Source organism: Corapipo altera, unplaced genomic scaffold (assembly GCF_003945725.1).
Source record: "Corapipo altera isolate COAL_440 unplaced genomic scaffold, ASM394572v1 124, whole genome shotgun sequence".
In the NCBI taxonomy this organism is placed as follows: domain Eukaryota; kingdom Metazoa; phylum Chordata; class Aves; order Passeriformes; family Pipridae; genus Corapipo; species Corapipo altera.
Window position 1 is genome coordinate 1,262,770 of NW_020884967.1, and position 24,345 is coordinate 1,287,114.

A 24,345-nucleotide genomic window follows, 5' to 3' on the forward strand; every position below is an offset into this window, starting at 1 on the left:
GCTCTTCATTATCCTGTGGACAACCTAACAGCCAACACAGTAACTTCTACAATATTTATCAGGACAATTTATGATCAGTATAGATGGGCTTATTCTGTATGCTGATCTTTCCCTTTTGCCAGGAACAAGAGTTACTCAATTTTTCTATTATCTACATCATCTTGTTTTACTAATGCTGTTAAAATGTCCAAGGATAGGGTGTCGTACAGCAGAACTGGGGGGGTGGGGATGGGTGTAATTCTCCAGGTAAATATGCAGGAAGTTAAAACTGAGCAGGGATTTCCAGACCTGTGGGTGCTCCAGGCTATCACAGAACCACAGAATCTCCTGAGATGGAAGGGGCCCACAAGGATCCTCAAGTCCAACTCCTGGCCCTGCACAGACACCCCAACAATCCCACCCTTTTCCTGAGAGCATTGTCCAAACACTCCTTGAGCTCTGGCAGCCTTGGGCCCTGGGGAGCCTGTTCAGTGCCCGACTATCCTCCGGGGGAAGATGATTTCATCCAAGTCAGTTCTATTCCCATTTAACAGTTTGGCTTAACTGGCTGGAAATAAAGCGCTGGGAACTTGCAGCACGGTTTAGAGTCAGAGAATTTTTTTTTTCATCTCCTTCTAGCCAACAAAGGAATAAAAGGAATTATACCAATAATAATACTATGACTACATAAATAAGACTGGAAAGTAATCCATTCTATATGCAAAGCAACCGTAGAAATTACGAGTGCACACACACACAAAAAAAAACCCTTTTGAGAAAGCAGACATGGTTTTCAGAGCTCAAATCATCAGCAAATTGCCGCTGGCTCGCAGGAGCAGCGGATGCCGCCGGTGGCGGGGAGCTGTGCCGGATCTCTGGCCGTACTCGCTCCCTCCCCGTTTACTTTCGCTTCTCCAAGCAGCCCGTGACCTCTGCTTATCCAGGCGAGGAGGAGGAGGAGGATTGCCCCGCGTGGGACGTGTGCCGGGCACGGCACTACCCCCGAAACCGATGGATGATGCTCTACAGAAGATGTAAGTGCATATTTGTAACGGGGAATTTGGGCAAAACAACGGTCTGAAAAGTCCGAATCTGCGGGAACCGAAGTGCGGAGCCGGAGGGGCAGTGGCTCTGACGGGAGTGGCCAGCCCGACACTGCCTGCCCAGTTTTTTTTTGCTTCTTAGAGCTTGTTTTTATAAATTATTGACGAAAATGTGCTGAAGGGAGCTTAGTGTGTAATCTGAGCTTTTAAGAAATATTTTATTGTGTTTTCTTAAACACAAAGAAAGACTTTGTTACAGGAACTCCCTGCACTATCTGGATTTAATTTGTTGCTAAAGAGATTCAGCCCTCTTGGGCTGTGGGAAAATAACAAATTGTATTGTGATTCAACAGTTAACAGATAAAACAAAGCACTACATAGCGATGCTGCCAGGACAAGGGTGAGATTTAGTAAGTCAAGTAATTCACTCAAATAAACAAATCAGTCCCTTTAGCGAGGGGAAACAGCACTGGTTTTTGAGATTAGCTAACCAGGAAATGGATCTGCTGGGAAATAAAACATTGTTGGGCAGCTCACTTCGCTTGGCCACTAAATTAGGAGGCAGAACTCTGAAGTGGATGAGAGTTTTGGAAAGGCACTGGGCTCTGTCAGGAGGCGGAGGCTTCTCACAGAGCTCCTTGGCCTGGGAGCAGTTTGAAAGCCCAGTTTGAAAGCCCACGTTCCTGTGCTGCAGGAGCGAGAGGATCCCTGGGGCTGTTCGTGCCCAGCCCATGGCTGTGACCGGCCCGAGGTGTGGCTTCCATGTCCGCTGTGCTCTCTGAATGTCACGGATCACACCACGGGAGGGGCTCGGTGCCCAGCTCCAGCCAAGTCCGTGCCTCCCAGGGAGGGTGTCCATGGCTGCTGCCTCTGCCGTGGCCATGTGGCTCCCCGAGGATGCCTTTCCAAGGCAAACCTCACAGCAATCCTGCCGCAGAGGTCTTGCGTGCCACAGGCATGAGGAGGAGATATGTTTAACCTCTGCTTCTTGTATCATTATCCGAGTCTGTAGGACAAAAATATCTCCAGGCAGTGTGGCACTGTGCATCACAGCACTCCTGAGGGGTTGATTTTCACTCCCATTTCCCTCACTGTGTGCTGAAAAACATTTTAGATTTATGTTAGAGATTTCAGTCTATGTCACGTTAAGATGACTAGGTCTTCAGTTTGGTGGTTTAGATTCTGGTAGTTTGAAAAGTTCTAAAAGCTTTTAAATTAGGAATTTCTAAAATTTCTAAAAGTTTCCAGAGAAACTTTGTAGCAGAGCACAAAATGTAGTGAATTCACAAAGTTATAAAATGGTCATAAAAACAAATCCTCAGCATACCATTCTGCCGTTGCTTCTTAATACTAGGCAACACCTCTTGCTGTAATATTTGAATATATATATATATGAAATAAAATAATAGAATCACAGAATGGTTTAGTTTGGAAAGGACCTTAAAGATCATCTTGTGCTGTGGGCAGGGATACCTTCCACTACACCAGGTAGCTCAGGGCCCCAACCAAAATAATATTAAAAATATACGATGAAAGGATTTATAAAGTGACAATTTCCTTTCCTGTTTCTTTACTAAAATACATTGCCAAAATCACTCTGGTACAGGCATGAGCAAGGCCTCCATGTGCAATAATAATAGTAATTTAAAAATCTATTTTCATGCTGTTAGAAAGATCTGGATTCCTGAGGGTAAATGGAATAAACTTGGGATGTTTATTGATCTTCTCAAGGACATGCACCATGAATGTCACAGCATTTGACAACACTAAAAATATTTCAGTGAGGTGTTTTCCCCATGTTCTTACACTTTCTAGGGATGAAGCTGCTTTCATTTCTTCTACAGAGGTAGAGATCACCATGTCAGAGGGTAAATGTGGGGCTGCAGGTATTTCGTTTCTTAATGGAGGTGCCTCAAATTGTGATGTAGCACAGTGTGGGACACTGCTTTCTTGGGAGAGCTGTGACACACTAGGAACTGCTCCCTGGCAGGGAAGGGCAGACTCTGAAAGCAGAGGTGAGAGTATCAGAGAGAGAAATGATGCGGAAGAAAGCGTCAGGATGGTGTGGGTAACCCTGCCAGCTGAAATGCTGCCCCAGGACCTGCCCAGGTACGGCCCAGGCTTGGTCTCTGCGGCTGTGCTGGGTGTAACACTCACCCTGTGACACCACGGAGTGGCAGCACTTGCAAACTGCAAGCAAATTCTTTGTTTTCTTTTTCTTTTTTTTCTTTTACTAACTAACTGCCATGCTAGCTGCAGCTGTCTCTCATGAGAGGGTGTACAGCATGTCCTGTGCAGAGCCAGGAGCTGGACTCGATGGTCCTCGCGGACCCCCTCTTGCAACGTGGGACAAGCTATGATTCCTGATCCAAGCACAAAGTCATGTCCTCACTAAATCGTTCTGGCAACTCCTGCCTGCCCCACAGGTCTTCAGACACCCCGGCCTGTCCGTAAGGACATGTTGACTGACTTCCAGCTTCGGTGCTACACGCTCCCAAGACACTATACCACTCCAAGCATGGAGCATTATCATTATTATTATTATTATTATTATTATTATTATTATTATCAGATTTATTACCTGTTTAACCACTCCTGGTGTATTGGCACAGCTTTTCCACATACTTGGGTTACGATGGGTTCAAACCGAACGAGTGGAAATTTAGGTTAGATATAAGGAAGAAATTCTTCCCTGGCACAGGTTGCCCAGAGAAGCTGTGGCTGCCCCATCCCTGGAAGTGTCCAAGGCCAGGTTGGACGGGGCTTGGAGCAACCTGGGCTAGTGGAAGGTGTCCCTGCCCATGGCAGGGGGTGGAACAAGATAAGCTTTAAGGTTTCTTCCCACCCAAACCATTCTGTGATTCCATTATTAAATGGCACAGAGGCAAACGAGGGCAAACCTCTCAGGGTCATATGGACTAGTATCATGCATGTAATGGGTGTTTCCTGGTTTAGCAAATATGTTGCTGCTTGAGGACTTGTTACTTAAGCAAATTTTAAATAAGAAGTGTCTGTGCAAGGGCAGTTGTGTGGTTGAAGGGGTTTATGTACCAATCTAGAGGCAGCTTTGCCTACTGTGATTTTAGTCCCTCTGGAGGATTTCTGTCCCTCTAAAACATTTTCTTCATGGTTTTGACATAGTCATAATTAGAAATAACCCTGTGTCTTTGCCATAGTAGAAATCCACCTTTTCTATACAATAAAAAAAATACCAGATTTTACAGTCAAAACCCCCCTGCAATAATAAAAAACATATCCCTTTCTTCACAATTTTCAAAACTGAGATTCGCTTTCAACCCTCTGCAGCATTTATACCTAGGAAGGCATATTGTCCTCCATACCTTGCTGGGTAATTAAATGGTCAAATTTAGTGCTGGTGAAATTTAATGCAAATCGGATTTTTTAAAATCCACAGATTTGCTTGTACTTCTTCCCTCATGAAGTTAATATATCCCAATTAATTAGATGCTTCCCTGCAACCTTTTCTATGAGACAGGTTGCCCCTACCCCTGGACTTGAGTAACTAGGGGGCCAAATGTGCAGCTGCAGTAAAACTGCTGCGGCACAGGGAAAACATGAACTGTCCGTGGATATTGTGGAGATGTAGACGTGGTGTTTTGGACAGTGAAATCAGCAGTGGGAAAGGAAACTGTGGCATTACTAATGATGCATTAATTGTTCGGGCCAAATGTGCCCTACCCGCCGCGGGCGCGCCAGAACTGCTGCGGCACAAGGAAAATACGGATATTGCGCAGGTGTCGACGTGGGTGTGTCGGACAGCGAAATTACGAGTGGGAAAAGGAAATCGCGGCGTTACTAACTGTGCAGTGAATAGTTTCAAACCCCGGGGGTTGTGCGGGTGTAACATTCACGGTTTCGCGCCCCGAGGCTTTCAGGGCGGGGGGAAACCCGCCGTGGGCTCGGAGGGTGCCGACCCTGGGACCCCGGTCAGCCCGATTCCCCCAGTCCCCCCGGCCCCGCAGCCCATCCCAGCTCCCTGTCCCGCCTCCCGGAGGCACCGCCCCGGCCCCGCCGCCCCGCCCCGGCCCGGCACAGCCCGCAGGCCGCCCAGGGCCGGAGGCCGCAGCCCGCGGGCCGGGCGGGGCCGGGGCCGCCATGGCCGGTGAGTGCGGGCCGGGCCGTGAGGGACGGAGCCCCCGGGACCGGGGGGGTTCGGTGCCTTCCCGCGGGGTTTGGCTGCGCGGCCGCGGGTCGGGGCCGTCGGTCCCTGGGGCTGGGGCGGTGACGGGCGCGCAGGGCACAGTGCGGGGCCCCAGCCCGGGGTGTCCCGCTCCGTTCACCCCCGCCCTCCGGCCGGGCGCTGCGCCTGCCGGGCGCACGGGCTGCCCGCGGACTCGGGGGCCCTGTTGCTTCGGAGCGTGGAGGCCCTGGGGGCTGTGTGTAAGCTGGTGTCACACTCGGGGGTCAACGGCGTTTCAGTATTTTGCTCGCTGTTATTACTTTTTCTCTTCTGTTTTTAAAAGATGTTTCAGGCAGAAATGAGTTGCTGAAGTCTGCAACTTCCTGACGGGGGGCTGTAGCCAGGTGGGGGTCGGGCTCTTCTCCCAAGCAACAAGTGACAGAATGAGAGGAAACGGCCTCAGGTTGCCCCACGGGAGATTTAGGTTGGATATTGGGAAAATTTCTTCACTGAAAGGGTTGTCAAGGCCTGGCACAGGCTGCCCAGGGCAGTGGTGGAATCACCATCCCTGGAAGTGTTCAAAAAACATGTGTATGTAGCACTCAAGGACATGGTTTAGTGATGACCATGGTGGGGCAGGGTTGATGGTTGGACTCAATAGTCTTAAGCTTATTTTCCAACCTAAATGATTCTGTGATTCTCTGACTTGCTGTCAGACACTCTTGACTTCTGGTGACTTGCCAGTAGCACGTGGCAGTGGGTGAGTGTGGCTGAGGAGGGTGGCATCTTGTCTTTCACCTCTGTATCGCCCTTCCAGCCCAGAGGAGCAGAGCAGTTGTCTTCGGGGGTGCATTGAGCAGCCAGTGCCATCTGATCATCTCAGGCCATTTCTCTGCAGCCAGAGATTCCTTCTTAAATCTTCAGCATCCCTTTCTTGGGCTCTTGAAAGGGAGAAGCCAGAACTAAATTAGTGTTAAGCTAACAGTTTGTTTAGAAAGGCTTTTTCGTCTCTTTTCTGAAATGCTTCAGCAAGGAGTTTGCATGGATCATCAGATCCAAACTTTCGAGGTCTTGGTTGCCACCTTTCCTGTATAAAGTTTATGAAAATCATCCAGGAGTTTTACAGGAAGTGGCAGCTTGTGTTTGCACTGCAGACACCACTGAGGTTTCTGGAAGGGATGTTTGCAAGTTCTGTGTGTTGTTATGGCGAATGTCTTGTGTTGCGTTTTGTGTCTCAGTGTTTAAATTTATCTGCCTGATGATCCTGTCTGTTTGGTAAACTGAAGGAGGCTTTTAAGGGGAAAGCAAACCAAAGATGGAACCATACTAAAGATACAGTGGTGTCAGAGGCAGTCTCAAGAGTCCTTATGTAAATGTTGGTGGAGTTGCTAATTGGGGGTGTGTACCTGCCTGACAAGGCAGTTGGCAGCATTTACGCTCCCAGGCCTGGATGAGAGGAGTTCTGTGTTGCAGTGTGGCAAGGAGGGGCTGATCTCAGCCTCTGAATTTGAATGAAGCTGGATTTATTCATTTGAGTGGCAGTGCAGACCCAGCCTAAAGTGGTAAGTCCATAGGGCCTTGTGGCTTTATCCAGAAGGGCAGTGGAAGTAGATGGTGGAGGAGCATGTGTTCCTGCAAGAGACAAAATCCCATTTATCTTCCTGGTACAGAAAGCAACATGGAGTCTTTTATGGTACGAATAGTTAGGCAGAACCAAATTTACAAATGGGTTTTTGACAACCAAGATAACCTGAAAGTCCTGCTTTTGTTGTGCCAGTGTCTCGCTTTCAGGGACCAGACACTTCAGCACAGGCTGAGCAGGAGTGCAAAGGCTTGTCCAACATCCTGGCTGCTGCCCATGCCTAGGTTAGGAATTATCTCTGACAAACTCCCTATGAACACTGCTGAGGAAGAACTTCAGCAAATGTGTCCCTGTCACCCGTGCCGTTTTTCCTGCAGGTGCTGTAGCAGACAGCCTGGCACATTGTGGTCACATCTGATCAGGGGTTTTATGAGCTTTGTTACCTCCAAGAGCAGAATATGTTTCTGCAGCCTTACAATACCAGCAGTTTGTGTAGTGGCTGGGTCATTCTATGGCTGTTGGCAGAAACCTAATTGCCCATTTGGAGGGAAGAATCAAGAGATGCCATTTTATGAAGGGTTTCAGTAGGGGAGACTTGTACTTGCAGGTGGAAAATGGTGAGTGTGCTGCTTTGTTACTGTCATATGTTGCTTGTGAATTTATCATCACTAAATCAGTGATGATGCTTTATAATCTATTTGGTAAATTATAAATTTAATATATGTTATAATTATTTTATATTCTATTTTATCCTCTGTTTGAGGAGCTGCTGGCTGCTTTCCTCTGGTATCTTCCAGTTTTATGTGTCCCTCCTTTCCTTCCTCAGGTGCAAGGTGTGTGTGCTGGTGTGGGTGCCTGTGCTGTGTGCCAGAGGCTGCTTGGACTTCGGGTGACAGAAAAGAGTGGTGGTGTGTGGTGTGTCACAGGCTTTTAGTAATTATAAATCAATAACATTAGTCGTGTTTTCTTCCCAAGTATTGGAGACAGTTCCTGAGTTTCCTGTTTGCCTCTTTGGCAAGTTTACATTTCCTGTGAGTAAGGAAAATACCAGGTCAGGTTCAATGTTATGGTATCCAATCTGAGCTGTATTTGCTCTTCAGCAGGGCTGAGCTCAGTGCCAGCCCTCCACTTCCTCCCCAGCACTTGCACACTTGAGCAAACCTGCTCTTGGCTCCAAAGACTGTGGGACAGGATTAAGCCCAGTTAGCTTAATGTTCTGGCAGAGGGAAAGGTGAAACTGTAGTATGTTCCATTTCAAATTTGAAGTTATAGTCAATCCTTGTGCAGTCTGAGGACATTAAAATGCCTGGCAATGGCACACTTGTGCACTAAACTTTGGTAAACTCACCTGGTCTCCCAGTTTTGCTGCCCTGAAATTTCTAGGCAAGTACTGACTAACAGTATTACTGTCCCTTTAATGCTGGGGTGAGTCCTGCTTAAAAACAGTCTCCTTAGCATAAAGATTTTAAATTGTTCTTGCAATAGCTGTTGTCTCTTTGAGGCAGTGAGATAAAAGCTGGATATGCAAAACATCCCAAACACCCCCTTCCTAAATTATTAAGACCTAAATTCTTAATTCACACCAGTAGCTTTGCTGCAGTCATGAAATCACCTGTTTTGGGGTTCCTGTTACTTAAAAATGTTCATAATAGGTATGTTCTATTAAAAAACTGCTGCTTGTGAGCAGTGATCCTAAAACCTCGTAGCACAGCCATACGTGGGCCATGGCTGGCAGTGCACAGGAACAATGACAAAGCTGCCAGAGCTCCTGGGGCAAACTGGGCCCAGGAGCCTTCAAATGCACACATGTGCTGTCCAGATATCCTTATCACTCCAAAGCACGGTGCCATATTCCAGCTGCTAGGATTGGTGGGGCTTTTTCTGTTAGTTTTCTTTAAATTTAGTAGCTGGGGCTACAATTCTGCACTGGTGAGCGGTGTCAGTGTGGGAAGTTTCCCTTCTCTGGTCTGAAGGCAGTTCCTTGTGTGGTTTGGACAGAGATTTCTCAGAACTAGAGAAAAGACAGAAGATTTTGGAAGAGAGAGGTGAGATACTGGAAGGATGAGATACATTTACTCTGCTTTCATTGAGCTGGTGTTGAGCTTGGTAAGTGCTCTTCAGGAAATATTAAGCCTTGCTCCTCATCCTAAATACTGAGCTGACATACTTTGGAGGAGGTGCAGGTGCACACAGGGGAAATGTCTGTAGGAGATGTTTCACGGGGGCTTCTTAAACATGGAGCATCCCACAGGATGGGTGAAGCATCTTGCATAAGCCAGGCATTAAACATGTCCTTGGCCGGCACAGTTTAGCAGTAGCCAGAGAGGCCAAGAGCATGGTCCCACTCTCTGCTCCTGTCTTTTGGCTCAGATGGTAAGAAAATATAGCCCCTGAAATCTTGGAGAGGCCTCGTCCCTGTAATTTGTTGCCCCGGGTGGGGGGTTTCAGGTGGCAGCAAAAGGCCTTGGTAAGACCTCATGAACTGTCACATAAGGTGATGGTTTGCTGAGTGTGTGTAAATGGAAACTACCAGGAGGACAGGGAGCACTTGGGACTGCTCAGAAAGTGCTCTTGGCTTAAGTGGAATCTTCAGCTGGTCCCAGTTCCCTTCGCTGGTGTAACTGCTGTGTCTGGACACTGTAATGACGGGGCAGCAGCAGAGAGGAGATGACACTCTGAGCCTGCTTTTATTTCACTTTGGATACTCATTCTTTTGGACTTTTAGCCCTTGCTGTGGTTGGTTGGTTGTCACAGTGTTGTTTGAAGTTTAATTGCTTGGCTGTAAGACCCTGGTTCAATGCATGTTCTGTCCAAGTGCAGGTGCAGAGTTGTTGGTGACACTGAGAATCACTACAAATCATGTCACTGAGGCAGAGGAGGGGGAGGATGCTTCGGGGAGCTTCATTACCCAGAAAGCATTTGCATGAACAGGCACAACTTTACAATCTTCCTGGTCCTTGCCTCAGCCCTTTGTGCATGCCAGTGTGTTGATTTGAGGAGAAGTTTGATCTCAGCTCTGAATCCGGGAGAACCTGGAACCTCTCGCAGCAGAAGGGAAGTATTTGAGCACAGCAAGTATTTCACGGCAGTGTGTTTGTGACAGTGCACTACAGCTGCCTTGGAGCAAGCTGTGGAAAAGTGAGGCATTAGAAAGACGTGGAAGTAAAATGGTGTTTGCATAAAAAGTAAGAATGTAGCTGGAATCCTGTTGTGCCCGTAGAATCACAGCTCTCTGTGCCACATCAGTAGCGGTGTGTTCTTGTTTGAATAGGAGTGGCTCTGGCACTGCAGAAGTAAGTGATGGTCACATTGGGAGGTTTTCCTGAACCCTTTCCTGTAAATGCTGTCAGGGCTACACAGATACAGAAAAAGGACAATGTAGTAGTACCCAAACCAGTGACACTTCAGGAAGGACAGGGGCTGTGCGTAGGTGCAGTGCATCAGGGCAAAGTTTTGGCTCTTTTCTTTCACTCCTTTGTTTGTCTTCTCTAAATTGCAGGGCACAAGGAGCTGATAGTTTTGCATTTTCTGGTAGCCAGAATACCATAAAACCTACACGTTTGCTTTAAACGGAGAAAGTGCTGGGGGTGTGGGTGTGTTTTGTGTTTGTTTTCTGTGCTGCTCAGTTGTAAAGCATTGTACTGGCATTTTAACACTCATTTCAGACACGGTCATGGATGTTCTCTTTTTAAATCTGATAAGGGCACAGTAACCTGTGGAACCAGTCTGTGCTTGTATCTTAATCTAGGGATTACAGACAAGCAGCTATAGGGAAAGCTGTGCTCCTGCAAAATCCATTGCTGACAAATTGGGTATGATGCCTAAACCAACAGCAAATCTGGATTTGTGTATTTGCAGAGGTTTGGGTTAGTAGAAAAAGATGTGGTTTGTGTGTGTGTATTTGAGTGTACTTACCTGTAAAAATGTACTACTTTTTGAATGCCCTTTCTTCCCTTCCTGTGTGAAATCCTTTCCTAAAATCCTTGATGGCCTCTTGGCAGAGTTGCTGTTATAGAACACATCAGTTTTAAATGTCATAATCTGGCTTCCTATATGATAGAAAATTTATTTTCAGTGATTTATTAACTTTAGGGCTGTATTTGATTAAATACCCATCAGTGCTTGACTTCTAAATGATTTAGAACCATCTCCCTTTGGAAAGAGAGAGGTAGCAGGAGTGACCAACCTGGAGTTTGGATGTGTGTCATTTCAAGTGGATGGGTGTTCAGAAGCAAATGGCTGTGCTGTGTTTCCCTAACAGATAGTTCAGTTTTCTAAAATTAGGTGGTGGTGGTAATTTTAATTTAGGTATTTAATCACTGGTAGGAAAATGAAATTTACAGAATTGAAAAATGGCTTGTTAATTAACTGCTGTGGTTTGTTCTGTATGTTATTTTGTCTCTAGATCAGTCCTATTGCCATCGGCTGCAGCACGACATGTATTTCCTTACAAGCACTAGCCGACTGAATGAGCAAGTGGTGGATAAAATTATTCTTCAACTTAACAGAGTCTATCCCCAAATTCTTACCAATGAAGAAGCAGAAAAGGTAATTTGATGAGTTCTGCTGTGTCTCTGACTGTTGTGTTGTTCTCACGGGTCACCAGCCTAGCTCTTCCCCACAGACAGCCAGTCTTCCTCACCTCCTCATTGCTGGCCAGTGGTATCTGGGATCTCATGTGAGAGGAGCAGTCACAGGGCTGGCACATCCCCTGTGCCAAGTGGTTATGAGAGAGGACACTCTCCCAGCAGCAGCTGAGTGCCAGGGTCCCTGCCCTGACCAGGAGCACGCACCCTCACAGCCACTCCATGGGCAGGAGTTCACCATCCTGTGACCAAGTGCCCCACGTGCCTCCTCCTCACATGGGGCGGTGTGGGGGTGTCACGTCAGGTGATCTGTGCTGCATCCAGCTCTCTCCACAAAATCATCTCTTTTAGCTTAATCAGTTTTAGTAACTAATTAATAACTCTGAGTATTGGTAGAGAAGGAGGGGGTGTTAATCCCACCAGTAAGTGCAGGAGCCATGGGAAGTGGGTGGAGTTAGTAACATCTTGCAGTGGTGCTGCCACGTGTGCAGAAAGGCCATCCTCCCTGGCATGAATCCTTCAAAAATGGGAGATATTTTTAGAGAGAAAGAGCTTCTAAGTTTGTGTGGAGACAAAGTTAAAGAGCTTCCCTGATCCTACTTGTAACAGTTTGTACTTGCCCTGTGCTGGCTTCCTGTGTGCACAAGGCTCAGGGTTTTGGCATATCAGTGTTTTAACCTCAGGAAAAATGGGTCTAATTCTGACATAATCAAACCCCGTGGGGACAATTAGTGTTTTGTGGTGTAGAGCAGAGCTAGATCATCAGCTGAGCCAGTCTTGCCACTCAGTTATGATAACCAGTGTGACATGTGCCAGACAAGATCATCTCATTCCCTCAAGAGCTTCAAAAGAAGTACATGAAGAAACTGTGAAATGTGATTTGTGAGTTCTGCACTTAGACAGCAGTGAGCTGCTTTTGCATGGGTCCAGGCAAGTTTGTGTCAACTCTGTTGAGTGTTTAGGAAGCTTGTAATCTCAGCTGTATCTGGTAGACCCTGTGGGAATTTAATCAGAATAAGGAGTGTTGTGTAAGGTCTGTGGCATTCTTGTCCCCCTTGAGCAGCAATTGTTCCTAACTCAGTGTACTCCAAAGGTTATCCACTGTGCTGCAATGAAATATGATGCTTTGCTGAGAATGGCTTTGGACATTTTCCAAATAAGCTGAAATCAGTTTGACATGTAAGCCTAGGGATGCATTTTCCTTCTCTTTGTAAGGTCTCCTAATACTTATCACATTCAGCACTACAGAAAAGAGGTAATTTTCCTCTGCAGCTGCTTGCCATGTCACCTGAGTAATGGGAATTTGTACCTGTTGAACTGGGCACTCAGCAGTTAATTGTGCTGGAATCAAAGAAAAACAATGAAATATGTAATCTTGGGATGATGAGCACTCCAATACTGGGACTAGGAGAAGGAGTATAAAGTGCCTTTTTGGGGATCATTACTAGACAACTAAGAGCAAATTTGAAAACATCAAGCTTTATTATAAGATTTGACGATATTTTCTATCAACAGTCAGAATAGAATTGTAGAATAGCAAGTACCATGTTAGCTTGGATCCAGGGAAGACATCAAATGCAGTGGCTTTCCCTTGATCAGGATGGAAAAAAGCATGAGGGGAAGCAGAGGCAATATCCTCCCCATCAGGCAGTGCTGACCATGTGGAGCTCAGTGCTCTGCAGTGCATGTATGTCCTTTATAGGTTCTGCTTATTTTTTTTTGCCTTTGAAATATCAAAGAAGCTCCAAATCTTTGCTCCCTGCCATACTGGAAAGTGATGTAAAATTGATCTCTAGCTGTTGTAATCTGTCTTCTGATGAGTGCTTTTCTCTTACAGTTCAGGAATCCAAAGGCATCACTCCATACCAGACTCTCAGATTTGTTAAAGCACCTTCAAAAGAAAGGAGACAGACACTGTCAGGAGTTTTACAGGGCTCTACAGATCAATGCTGAACAGCTGTTTAATGACCTGCCAAGTAGGAAAATCTTGAGTAAGTTGATTCGTAAGTTGATTGAATTGTGAATTTCCTCATCAGTGAATTTCCTCCTTTCAGATGAGGTTTAGGTTATTTAGACAACCTAAACAGGTTATAAATAATATAAATAAACAGATTATTTAAAGAAATTTTGGGATATTACCTTAATTCCTTCTCACTGGAGTTTTCCAAAAGCCATGCGGGGATTTGACTTCTTGTTATTTGCTGATTAGAACGCGCAAAACTCTTTGATTCTTTTGAAATATGAAATATGTCTTTAAAACAGTTTAAGTGCAACATGTCAGCAGTATAACACCTATGAATTACAGCTTCTCTTTCATAGCCATTGCTTCATAATGGCTTGTTTATTTCCTCTGTGCTTATTCTGACTTGCAGCACAGGGGAACATCACAAACCTCCAATTTGTTAAGCTCAAGTGTCTGCTGGCCCAGGAGCTTGGCTTTCCCTCAGTCCATAAATCTCCTCTTTGTGTCTAGTTTAACACGAAGCACACATTCATAGGCCCTTGCACTGATGGACTGTGATATTAAAATCACTTAGGACTTGTTTTGTGCAGCTGACAGGCCTGACTGATGTCCATAAAGCTGCCCCCCAAATACACTTATATGCACTTTGTAAGGGCTGAGGCTCAAACAGATTTGATTCTGTACTGCAAAGGAGTTCATTTCTTTAAGGAAAATTTCAAGCCTGACTTGCCAGCGTGTGATAATGCTGTCTACTGTGTGTTGGTCTTTCTTTTTTTCCCTACCTAAGAAATGCAGGAAAGAACACTGTTGCAGGTGGATGGGAAATCGGTTCAGGCATCCTGCACACTGAAATGACTTGAGGAGCTTGAGGGAAAACTCCCACATTTATGTGAAGGAAGCTGCAAAAGGACTGCAGTTTAAGAAATCCTTATAAAGTATCCCAGCAGTAATGCTTCACCAGTCACTTGATTTCTTCTTGTAAGAAACTCCACAGTGAGGTGCCAGGGCAAATTACAGGCATGAGACAAACTCCAGTGGGATTCAAACCATTACTGCAAAAGTCTGTAGGTTGACCTCTTTTATTTCTGCAGTGAAAATGTCGTGTAAAAATGTAATTAGCTTAATTTCAACTTTCATGTTGAAGGAAGGGATTTGTATCTACCCAGCACAAACACTGTGAGGCTGCAGAGTTACCCCACATCCATACCTGAACCCTTTTGAACTGGGGACTTCAGGGCTCATCCCTGCCTCAGGATCTCAGCTGAGCACCAATCCCAACTGACTGAGCCTCACAGCAGCTTTAAGACAGTGTTATGATCTGATACTCACCTTGTAGAAGTCATGCCCTTTGGGAAACAGTGTTGGATCTATGGTTTTTGCTTGGGTAGAACTCAAGAGCAACAGGTTTTTCTGCCAGGCTGACTAGAAGTCAGCAGACATCCTGTGTAAATTAAGAGCAGTTTAAAAAGCCTTAGTGTAGTCACTAAGAATAAAATTTCAAGAGTATTTTGATGTTTAGGAGTTCAAGCTTGTTAATGTTCAACAGCACCTTCTACAAGCTGTTTCTGATAATATGTCTTGACAAGGAGACTTGGGTAAGGTCTGTGGGGTGTTTTCACTTTTAGCCAGAGCAGAAGTGTGCTCATCCTTGCACTTGATTTATGTGGTGACTCAGAGCTTTCCTCAGGTGGCAGGGTAGGCAGGGTTAGAGCTTCTCATGTGCAGACTGTGCATAGCAAGTACCTGTGCTAGAAGTGCTTCATGTTAAACGTAGAGCTGCTTGTGGTGCCCCAGAACTGTTTTGCTGCTGCAGCATTATGCAAAGGGACTTCAGTAACCATCAAAAGTTGTTAAATCCTCTGTATCTTGGCACACTCTCTTATGTTAACCATCCTCAGAAGGATGAGAATAGTTTAAATATCTGGGTTAAAACACTACTATTTGCCAAGATTCTGCAGTTTCCTTCTGTTGACCTGAGAAGGAAATACTGAGATGATTGTGTTAATATGCTTGCTGCTTCTTATGAGTTCTGTAATTAAAACAAACGTCTGCAGTCTGGATTGAATGGTCAAGAAATGGTCTAGTGGAAGGTGTCCCTGCCCGTGCCAGGGGAGTGGAGCTGGATGGTCCTTAAGGTCCCTTCCAACCCAAACCTTTCCATGATTCTGTAATACTCTTAGAAGTTCTTGTTAAATTTGTCAAATTTAGCACAGAGCATTTACCGAATTGACACTAGAACCTGTAAATGTGAAGAAAAAGGAGAATTCCTAACACAGGGAGTTTGTTCTAAGTGTAGATTGAGCTGAAACAAACAGCATTACAAACACCTGGAGAAATTATTGATAAGGACATGAATGAACCATGGCCAGGATGGAGTTCTGTAATATCTTACATACTGTACATATGGCAAATGTTTTCTACAGAGGAAATCCTTTCAAATATATCTTTTTCATTTTTAAAACAGCTTTAAAAATTGTGCTAGAACAAAATTTCTTTGCCTGAAGTGTAAATTGCCAGCGCAATGTCTGGTAATGTCAGAGCATTCCCACTAGAGGGGGGGTAAGGCACACGGTTGGGGCAGCCTCAGAGCTATTGAAGGCAAACAGGAGCTTCCAAGTGACTCAGAAAATGTTTTTATTTCCCTCAGTGTTGACATAGACTAGAAGGATAAAGGCTCAGACCAGCCCCAGGCAGCAAAATCCTGAGAGAAGTGCAGAGGTCTGGTTGTGCTCTCCTGTGCAGAGTGAGGATTTCCAGCTGGAGTTCCTAAGGGAGGACATCAGCTCCTCAAAGGGGCTGGCTGGGTGAGGCTGCCAGTGACACAGAGTGCTCCATGGAGCTTTGCAGCAATCCTTCCTGCTTCAGGGCCTCTCAGACCTCACAAAGCAAAGTGCTGCAAGGGTTTCTGTCCTGCACCAGTGCCATGTGCTGCCCCCACACCGACGGGGACGTCTTTAGCAGGGGAGGTGGCTGTTCCCCTGGCAGCAGGTCCTGTTGCTGCCTGGGTGTGCAGGGCAGTTTTCCAAGGCACCTCACCGAGCTCCAGATGTCATGTAGGAGAAGGAGATCAGTTGAAACCAGTCAGTCTCAAATTATTTCCTATTGACAGCCATATTTGGAGCTCTCACTTTTTCTCCTTTCCTTTTTTTAACCCTTTTAACCCTTTGGCTGTTGGGCTTGGTGATCTTAGAGGTCTTTTCCAACCTTTACGATTCTGTGATTTTTATGACCACAAAGAGATTTGGCTGAAAAAATTGTTATGCAGATTGGTGATGTGTTGAGGAAAGTCACTCCTCTGCCATGTCTGGTGACTGCTGTGTGCACTCCCATTCTGCAGTGTTGTCTCCACATCTGTGTGGCAAAGGCAGCTCTAAAAGGGTCTTTCTGCCCAGAGTGGAAACTGCTGAACACCCTGTCTTAAGGCCAACCTCCTTTTCTACTTGAATTTGCAGAAAGATAGAGGCAAAAATTATTTATGCCAAAGGTTAGCACGTAGAACCTACAGAGTTTCAAAGAAGCTGAGCATGTCTTTAGCCAAGACCTGAATTTAAGTAAATGATCTGCACCAAGAGGCTTTTTCCAAGTGCTTTATCCATTAAATACATCAATACCCAGAGAGATTTGCTCAAGAACAGAGAATGGTGATACATCAAATTATAAAGGTGTTTTCAGATTAGTGCATCTATTAACAAATAGTTTATGTTTATTACCATGAAAATTGCTGGCATTATGGAAGAATTAGCTCCTGCTTTCCTCACTTGGGAAACAAGTGTAATGTTATTTATCTGCTCAGTGCTTAAGCAGATCAGAGGTGGGGCTGCAGCTGTTTGTGGTTGCATTCAGGTGACTGTGTGCCTGTCTTTTGGTCAGCATATCCCCACCTTTGACTCCAGTGATCATCTGCCTTTGGAGGGGTTAAAACTTTATGTCAATATTGGGGAATTTTTTTGAAATGTGTTGTTTTGCACCATTTTGCATGTGCTGATTATGTTTGTTTGTTTGTTTGCTTGAGCTGAGTACTAACTTCTCATGTGTTGCTTTTATTTCTAGAAACCTCAGATCCCACAGAGATAGACACTGACAAGGAGCAATATATGCTAAATGACAGGGGTAAATAAACCATACAGTGTCACCGGATGGAATGGCTTTGCAGATTACGATGCAATTTATTTTATCATGTAATTTGCATTTCATGTAACAACTAGTTTGGTTTATGATGTCTTTACTGTCACAAGTTAAGTAGAATTAATGGAGTAAAATGTATTGAGCTGCTGTTGAGGAAACCAGTGCCAGGAAATTGAAGAGACTGTAGAGTTTAATCAATATTTGCAGTGGTATTTTCACTTATACTGTTACAGCTAAACTCTTCATTTCCTGTGATTTCTTCAGTGCTTGAACAGTAAGGGCTATTCAGATGCTGCTATCACTTTGCATAAGGCCATCAGTTTTTTTTTGAATATGACTTTCGATTTTTTTCATTTTTTTGAGCTCTCAAGTTAAGTACAAATCATTTGAAAGCAAAAGCAGAAAGGAAAGATGTACTTAAATATATTTTCCTTAGGAAAACGTGTTAATTATTTTCACCTTCCTCTGTTCAATGCCAGATTACACAGACAAATATTTTATTCACTGGAGGATATTTTGGAAAGGAAGAGCTGAAAGAAAGATGAAGAATTTTCTGAATTTATAATGAGCTGTTTTATCATTTAAGTTTAATTAATATTTTATTTAGAATTTTGGATACAATTATGAGATATTCAAGACACTGTAAATTATGCCTTTTTGCCAGTTTTCTGGGAGAAGACTGAAACAAGGGACAGAAACACAGTTTAATGCAATGTATACTTTTGCCTGTGGTGGTGTTTCTTTGAATATGGAACCAAAGTGCTCTTCAGATTTTTCACATTGCTGTTGCTGTCTGCATCATAAAAGTACAGGAGGAGCAGAGAAAGTGCTTGGAAATAAGAAAATGAAATATTATTTTACTTTATTTTTACTATTTAAAAGTTTTTTTTCCTGAGCTGTCCTCAAACTGGAGGTTGTCTGGTCTCTAGCCACCCTCATTGGGAGGTTACATCCCAAGGAGCAACCAAATCCTCGCTCCTTTGCTGTTTCTCCAGTGTCAGCTCCAGGAATTTGTTAGTCTGCAGTACACTTGTCCTTAAATTGGCATATGTAGTTTAATTGTAGCTCTATTCCTAGTGAAGTGGTAAATACAAATAGAATATTGGGCAATAAAGAAGCAGATATAAATCTTTACGAGGTTCTGTCAGTAGCTAAGTATGAATTAGAAAGGTTTTATTGAACTTCAGTACCAACCATCAGCATTAAATGTGTAGTTCCAGGCAGGCAGTTTCCAGGGGGAGATTTGTTTTAGGCCCACGTGTGGCTCTTCATCCCAGCCCTCGGGAGAGCTGTAAACAGGAGCAAGAATATCTGCTCTTGTCATGAGAGTGGAGTTTGTGGAACATCTGTGGGGGATAGAAAAACCCCCTAAAAATGTAGCTCTGAGGGGCCGTGGTCTCCTACCCTCAGGCAGGGGCTGTGAATGGAAGTGCCACGCTGTGTGGTGAGAGCCCTGCAGGCTGGTTAGTGTTTCTTGTGGTGTTTAAAGGGGGTTTGCACAAAGTTTGAGAGTGATGAAACATCCAAGGAAGCTTTCCCTTAAATTCTACAGGCTGTAGCTAGATGAGCAGAGAGGAACAGAGGGTGGTGGCAAAGCAACTGTAGTAAAAATTAATTGCTGTCCATTAAACATGCCTCATAGAACATTAGCCACAGAACAAACAGAATTGTGAATGTGTTAGCTTCATTTGAATATGCTTAATTATGCATATTAATAGCAATTGATGATTTATGAACCAAGCTAAATTTCTGCTGCCCTTAATGTGTTCCCTTTCGTGTTTTCTCCAGGCCCAGTGTTTTTCCTGGCCTGTTTCAGCGTGGCTGCAGGACTTGCCCTGTTTTGGTATTGCTGTAACTCAGGTGAGCTGCTCTGTGGGGTTTCTCTTGGAAAGGGAAAGGAAACACCTTGGAAGGCTCTGCCTTCCCTGAGCACGGGACAGAGGGGGCTCCTCATCTGACACATCTTAATGGGGAGGGTCAAGGTGTCATCATTCATCAATGAGCTCAGGATACAAACTGCACTGCAGACGTGCTGCGGTATAAATAATGGATAGTTTGCCTGAGAGGATGCCACAAATAGGGACTCTTTTTAAAGGCAGTGGTCACATGAGCTCCTGTTGCTATAGCAATGGGTCATGATTCCCAGCAGTCATGAGACAGACCCAAGGCCTCTGGTTCCCACAGCCCCTGGGAGCCGGTGTAAGCTTGGCCAGTGCCAGGGCTGGACCATGCTGGCTCCACTGGCTGAGCCCGAGCAGCTGCAGCCACTGCCCCTGCTGCTGGCTCTGGGTGTTGGCTCTCCCTGTCACTTTTGGGTTAGTGCCTTCTGCTCCTTGTGCCCCGGACACAGCAGTTACAGTTACATTGTTCTCTGCTGGTTTCCTTCACAGAGTTGTAGGTTTCGAGTAGCACCAGTCAATGGACTTTTCAGGTGATGTGGAAGTCTGGGCTCTGTGCTTAATTCCCAGATCAGAATCCCTCTGCTGGACTGTCCATGGTGTCACAGTTTAAGGCTGAGGGAATCCTTAGACCCTCAAGCCAAACCCATGTATTTCCTTAGATGCCATTGCTTCCCCTCATCAGGTTCAGTCATCCACATTTAATAAAAGCATTTTCAGAAAACTGTTCAGGGACTGATACCAAAAAACAGAGAATTCATCACTTCCCCTGATCCCAATTAGTCCATAGCATTATAAGTGTGTATCTTACTCTCAATTTGAACTGGTTTCAGGTCCAGCCTAACACTTTTGTTCAGCCTTTCTCTACCAGACTGCAGAGCCCCTTGCCCCTTGTTTCTGTGCCAGCTGACTTTGCATATTTTCTCCCTGTAGAGCTCCTTGTGCCTCAAGTCATCTCTATGTCTTTAGTTCGTAATTTTAGCAAAAATAATCTCAACAAGTGTTTCGTTGCAAGGCTGCTTTTTCCAGTTTGTGAGGCTCTTTCCTGACTCTCTGTAGTATCTCAGTGCCCCGTGTGTAACAGGGCCAGCAGCCCTGGATGTGGTGGTCCAGCCTTGCACCATCCAGTGCCATGCTCAGGTGTAAAGCTGCCCCTTCCCTAACTCACCAATCTCCTCTTCCCGTCTGAACTTTCAGCAATGAATCCCCAACAGATTCCTTGTTCTCCTCTCTTGGCAGTTGATTTCTACAACATTGAAGGAAATTTTTCCTCCAGTTATTTTCAATTGATTTTTAATTTTTTGCAGGTGCTGCTTCCCCGCTAAGAATGAAACTTAACTGTGTTCACTTTCTCTTTTTCCTCCCATCTTCATTCTCTTTTAGATACAAAAGTCGTGGGAAGAGCCAGGAGAATCTTGGGCTTTTCTCCTATTATCATAGGAAGACATGTTAGAAATATTTGTATGTTGTATTTGGAAGACATATCAAGAGAATAAGGAAGAGCTGCCTCTTCGCCTCTGTCTGTGCAGTAACCTGCCAGGGGAAGCCAACGGTGCATAAATATTAATCTCTTATACTCATACCAAAGATTTTATTAACTAGCTTCATCAATAATTGCCTTGCCTCAAGATGTATTCAGAATTTCAGCTATAAATGTCCTTCCCTCTGGGAACGGACCATTTATTTTTGTAAATGCTTATTTTAAAATATTTATCGTTTGGATAAAAAAGGTATTTTTTAATACAAGCTTTAAAAGGATCTCCTAAGTGAGGGTCTGAAGCCATGTTTGCATATGTGTTTTATACTGGAACGAAGGATCACAACTGTTTGAAGGATGCTAGCCTGTCTTTTGTGGTAATTAATTTAAGAAAAGTACTTCAAACAAACACATGCACTCAAAGCCTTATTAAGAAATGGATCTCCATTTCAGAACTGTTTTGTCTGGATCCTTTTTACTCCCTGCCCTGAGCTCAAGAGTGAAAAGTTTATGGGTGCCAGTTCTCTTTGTGTCTGCCTTGTACTCAGTGTGTCTTTGGATTCCCTGCTGGTGCCTCATCCTGTTCCTGGTCAAACCCTGCTGGCCCTGGTTTGAATGCCCTGGAGCTGGTGCTGACTGGTTCCGGGCCCACAGAGGGTCCCAGGGACTGGAATGTCTGACCTGAAGCACTTCAGACTACCAGGATGTTTAAGGTTTATTTAGTTCTCCCTTTCCCAGTGAAGTGCTTTGCACTCCATGGCTAAGAAACAGAACTAACCCAAGATACTTTGCAGTGACTTAAGTGTCATGACATGGGGCTTTTTTATGGCCAGAAATACTTGAAGAGTCTGGGATTGTTCATATGTCGTGTGATGATGTTCTGTTTTTCTTTTCTGTGAGTTGAAACCTGAGAAACTTGCAGAAACCATTGTAAGATAAAATTCCTGAGGGAGAGGCAGGGAGCTGGGCTGCAAGTGAAGCAGCTGGGGGTTTCTGAGCTTGCTCCTGCCTCAGTCAGTGCCAAGGGCTGTGGAGAGTTCTTCAGTTACTGCTCAAGAGCATCAGGAGCTTGAGGAGACCATGATCCTGTACCTGGTGAGAAAGACACTTTTGTGGCTCTTCATTCAGTCAGGAAATTTCCAGATCAAATCAAATGTCATCTGAATAAACAGATACAGCACAAGTTACCAAGCACTGGAGGATCTCATGTGAGATTTTCAGTCATTTCAAGTGTTTTTTTCAAAACAGACTGAAAATTGTCTTTCAGCTTTAAACCTTATTCATGCTATTAAAATGTCATCATCAGGGACTTTTTATATGGGTAGGACAAGGGGAAATGGTTTTAAACAGACAGAGGGCAGGGTTAGATATTGGGAAGAAATTCTTGGCTGTGAGGGTGGGGAGGCCCTGGCACAGGTTGCCCAGAGAAGCTGTGGCTGCCCCATCCCTGGAAGTGTTCCAGGCCAGGTTGGATGGGGCTTGGAGCAACCTGGGCTAGTGGAAGGTGATCTGTGATCTCCCCCAAAGAAAATCTTCTTGTAATGACTGTGTTTCATTCCAGTACAGCACTCTCTTGATAGAGCAGCAAGGATGTAGTCCAGGGGAGGAGTTGGCCAAATCTCCCAGCTCCCCGATGTCCCTGTGCCAGCAGAGTGTTCTGTGTCCACAGGCAGACATGCCCCAGGATCAGCAGTGGGCCAAGGGATGCTATAAACATATAAAATCCTGGTTGCTGCAAACATGGAACGAGGCAAATGCCATGGAACAAAATAACACCCAGCAGAGCAGGTTTTTTGACTCCTTTCCCCTGTCCCCACCCCCAAGCTCATGTCTGTCTTGATCCCACCTCAGGGAGGACTCTTATTAGGGAGAAAATGTCATATTTCCTACAGAATTGGGCAGCCACGAGCTCTGCTGCCCCCGTTACACAGTGGCTGCTGCTGTGCTGCCTCCCAGCTTGGGGAGGGCTTTAATCATGGTCTCTTGTTTTCTCCCTGCCTTGCCTTGTCTTTAAGGTGAAAACAGGTTGTGTTTTTTCTTCAGCAAAGCAGATCTAGTTTATAACATTTAAAATCATCCCTCTCTCCACTGCTGCTTACCTCGTCTAGCTGCCCCTTCTTGAGGGACTAGAACTACCTCTGAAAGCTGAAGGGGTTTTAAATCTTTGCTTTGAAGCAAAATTTGAAACCTCATTAGAGGAGCAGTATACTGTTGTACACACAAAAATCATTATTCCAAATAATACAGTCACACTTTATTTTGAAGCAGAAGCAGAGGCCTTACTGCTCCCAGGCAGATTCTTTTTAGCTTACCCTCCATGGAATAACAGGTTACAAATTGTTGTGAGCTGCTGCTGAGACTTGCAGAAGTTATCAGTGCCTTTCTGAATCTGAAGATGAGAATTTGCTGGATTGCCCTCTTGGGTTGATCTAACCCTGTGCAGCAGGACGTGGTCCTCCTAGTGCCTTAAACAGTGCCTTCTTGGCATGAAAACCATATGGAATCAGAGAGTCATAGACTGGGCTCAGTTGGAAGGGACCTTAAGGACCATCTTGTTCCAACCCCGTAGGCAGGGACACCTTCCACTAGCCCAGGTTGCTCCAAGCCCTGTCCAACCTGGCCTTGGACACTTTCAGGGCTGGGGCAGCCACAGCTTCTCTGAGCAACCTGTGCCTGGGCCTCACCACCCTCACAGGGAAAAATTTCTTCCCAATATGGTACAGGGAAGTTTACTAAAGGCTAGAACTGTATTTCCTCCCTTCCTGAGGTTGCTTGAGATGAGGATGCCTCTCAGGGGGAGAAAAAAAAGTGATCTGGAATGAGCTGTGCCAAGATTTAGAGCTGGGAGGAGAGAGGAAAGATGAGTCTTGGTTCATCCCAGTGTTAAAGGACCTGACAACAAAGAATAGAAAATAATCTGTTCCTTTATGAGGGCCAGTTACTAATTCCAAGGTGAGGCTGCCTATAAGACTGGCATGTGCATAGGTTGGGATACATTCTTGGAAGATTTTTCTTTCAGAAGCTTCTCTGCAAGCACATGCAGATAGTGATAGTTCCATCTGGAACTATCTTCCTCCAGGAAGCCTGTGTGTACCTGGGTGGGAGTCAGGTCCTTTTTGGCAACCAGTGTTTGGACTTGGGAATAAACCCAGCAGAGTCTTTAATGAGGCTGCCTAGCTGCAGAATTCCAGTTTCCCTGGCAAGTCTAGAATATCTTGGCCTTTGCTGCTGAAACTGTGCTGGTATTTATTTATAACTATGCTTCACTCTGAGTGCAGGGACATTGTCCTGGCTAGGTTGTAGGTGGGTACATGTGCATAGGGTGGGGGGCATCCTTGTGAGTGCTGTGGTTCTTGTGCTGCAGGCAGGAATTTCACAGGAGCTAAGGAAAAGCAGATGTGTTTCCAGCATACCCTCTCTCACCTTGTGCAGCTCCCTGAAGAAGTTTTTGCATATCCCTGCAGCACTGTGCCTTCAGTGGCATTCCAGGCTAAGGAGCCAGATGGTTGCTGGACAGGCATCAGGGACTGTCCCCCTTTGCTGCCAGGAGA

General features: G+C 45.1%; 1 protein-coding gene across 4 annotated transcripts; it reads left to right on the top strand.

Moving 5' to 3' along the window:
- Positions 1 to 879: 879 nt before the first annotated feature.
- Positions 880 to 23,697, top strand: CARD19 (caspase recruitment domain family member 19). 4 transcript variants are annotated; one of them, XM_027664946.1, is made up of 6 exons: positions 880 to 1,013; positions 11,151 to 11,293; positions 13,169 to 13,322; positions 17,345 to 17,404; positions 19,208 to 19,279; positions 20,701 to 23,697. In XM_027664946.1, exons 1-6 carry the CDS (start codon positions 995 to 997, stop codon positions 20,811 to 20,813), a joined length of 561 nt encoding a protein of 186 aa, XP_027520747.1. In that variant the 5' UTR covers positions 880 to 994; the 3' UTR covers positions 20,814 to 23,697. The 4 variants fall into 4 exon arrangements, with proteins under 4 accessions (XP_027520747.1, XP_027520746.1, XP_027520748.1 ...); XM_027664945.1 differs by lacking the exon at positions 880 to 1,013 and adding an exon at positions 4,699 to 4,789; XM_027664947.1 differs by lacking the exon at positions 880 to 1,013 and adding an exon at positions 5,107 to 5,145.
- The last annotated feature ends 648 nt before the right edge of the window (positions 23,698 to 24,345 follow it).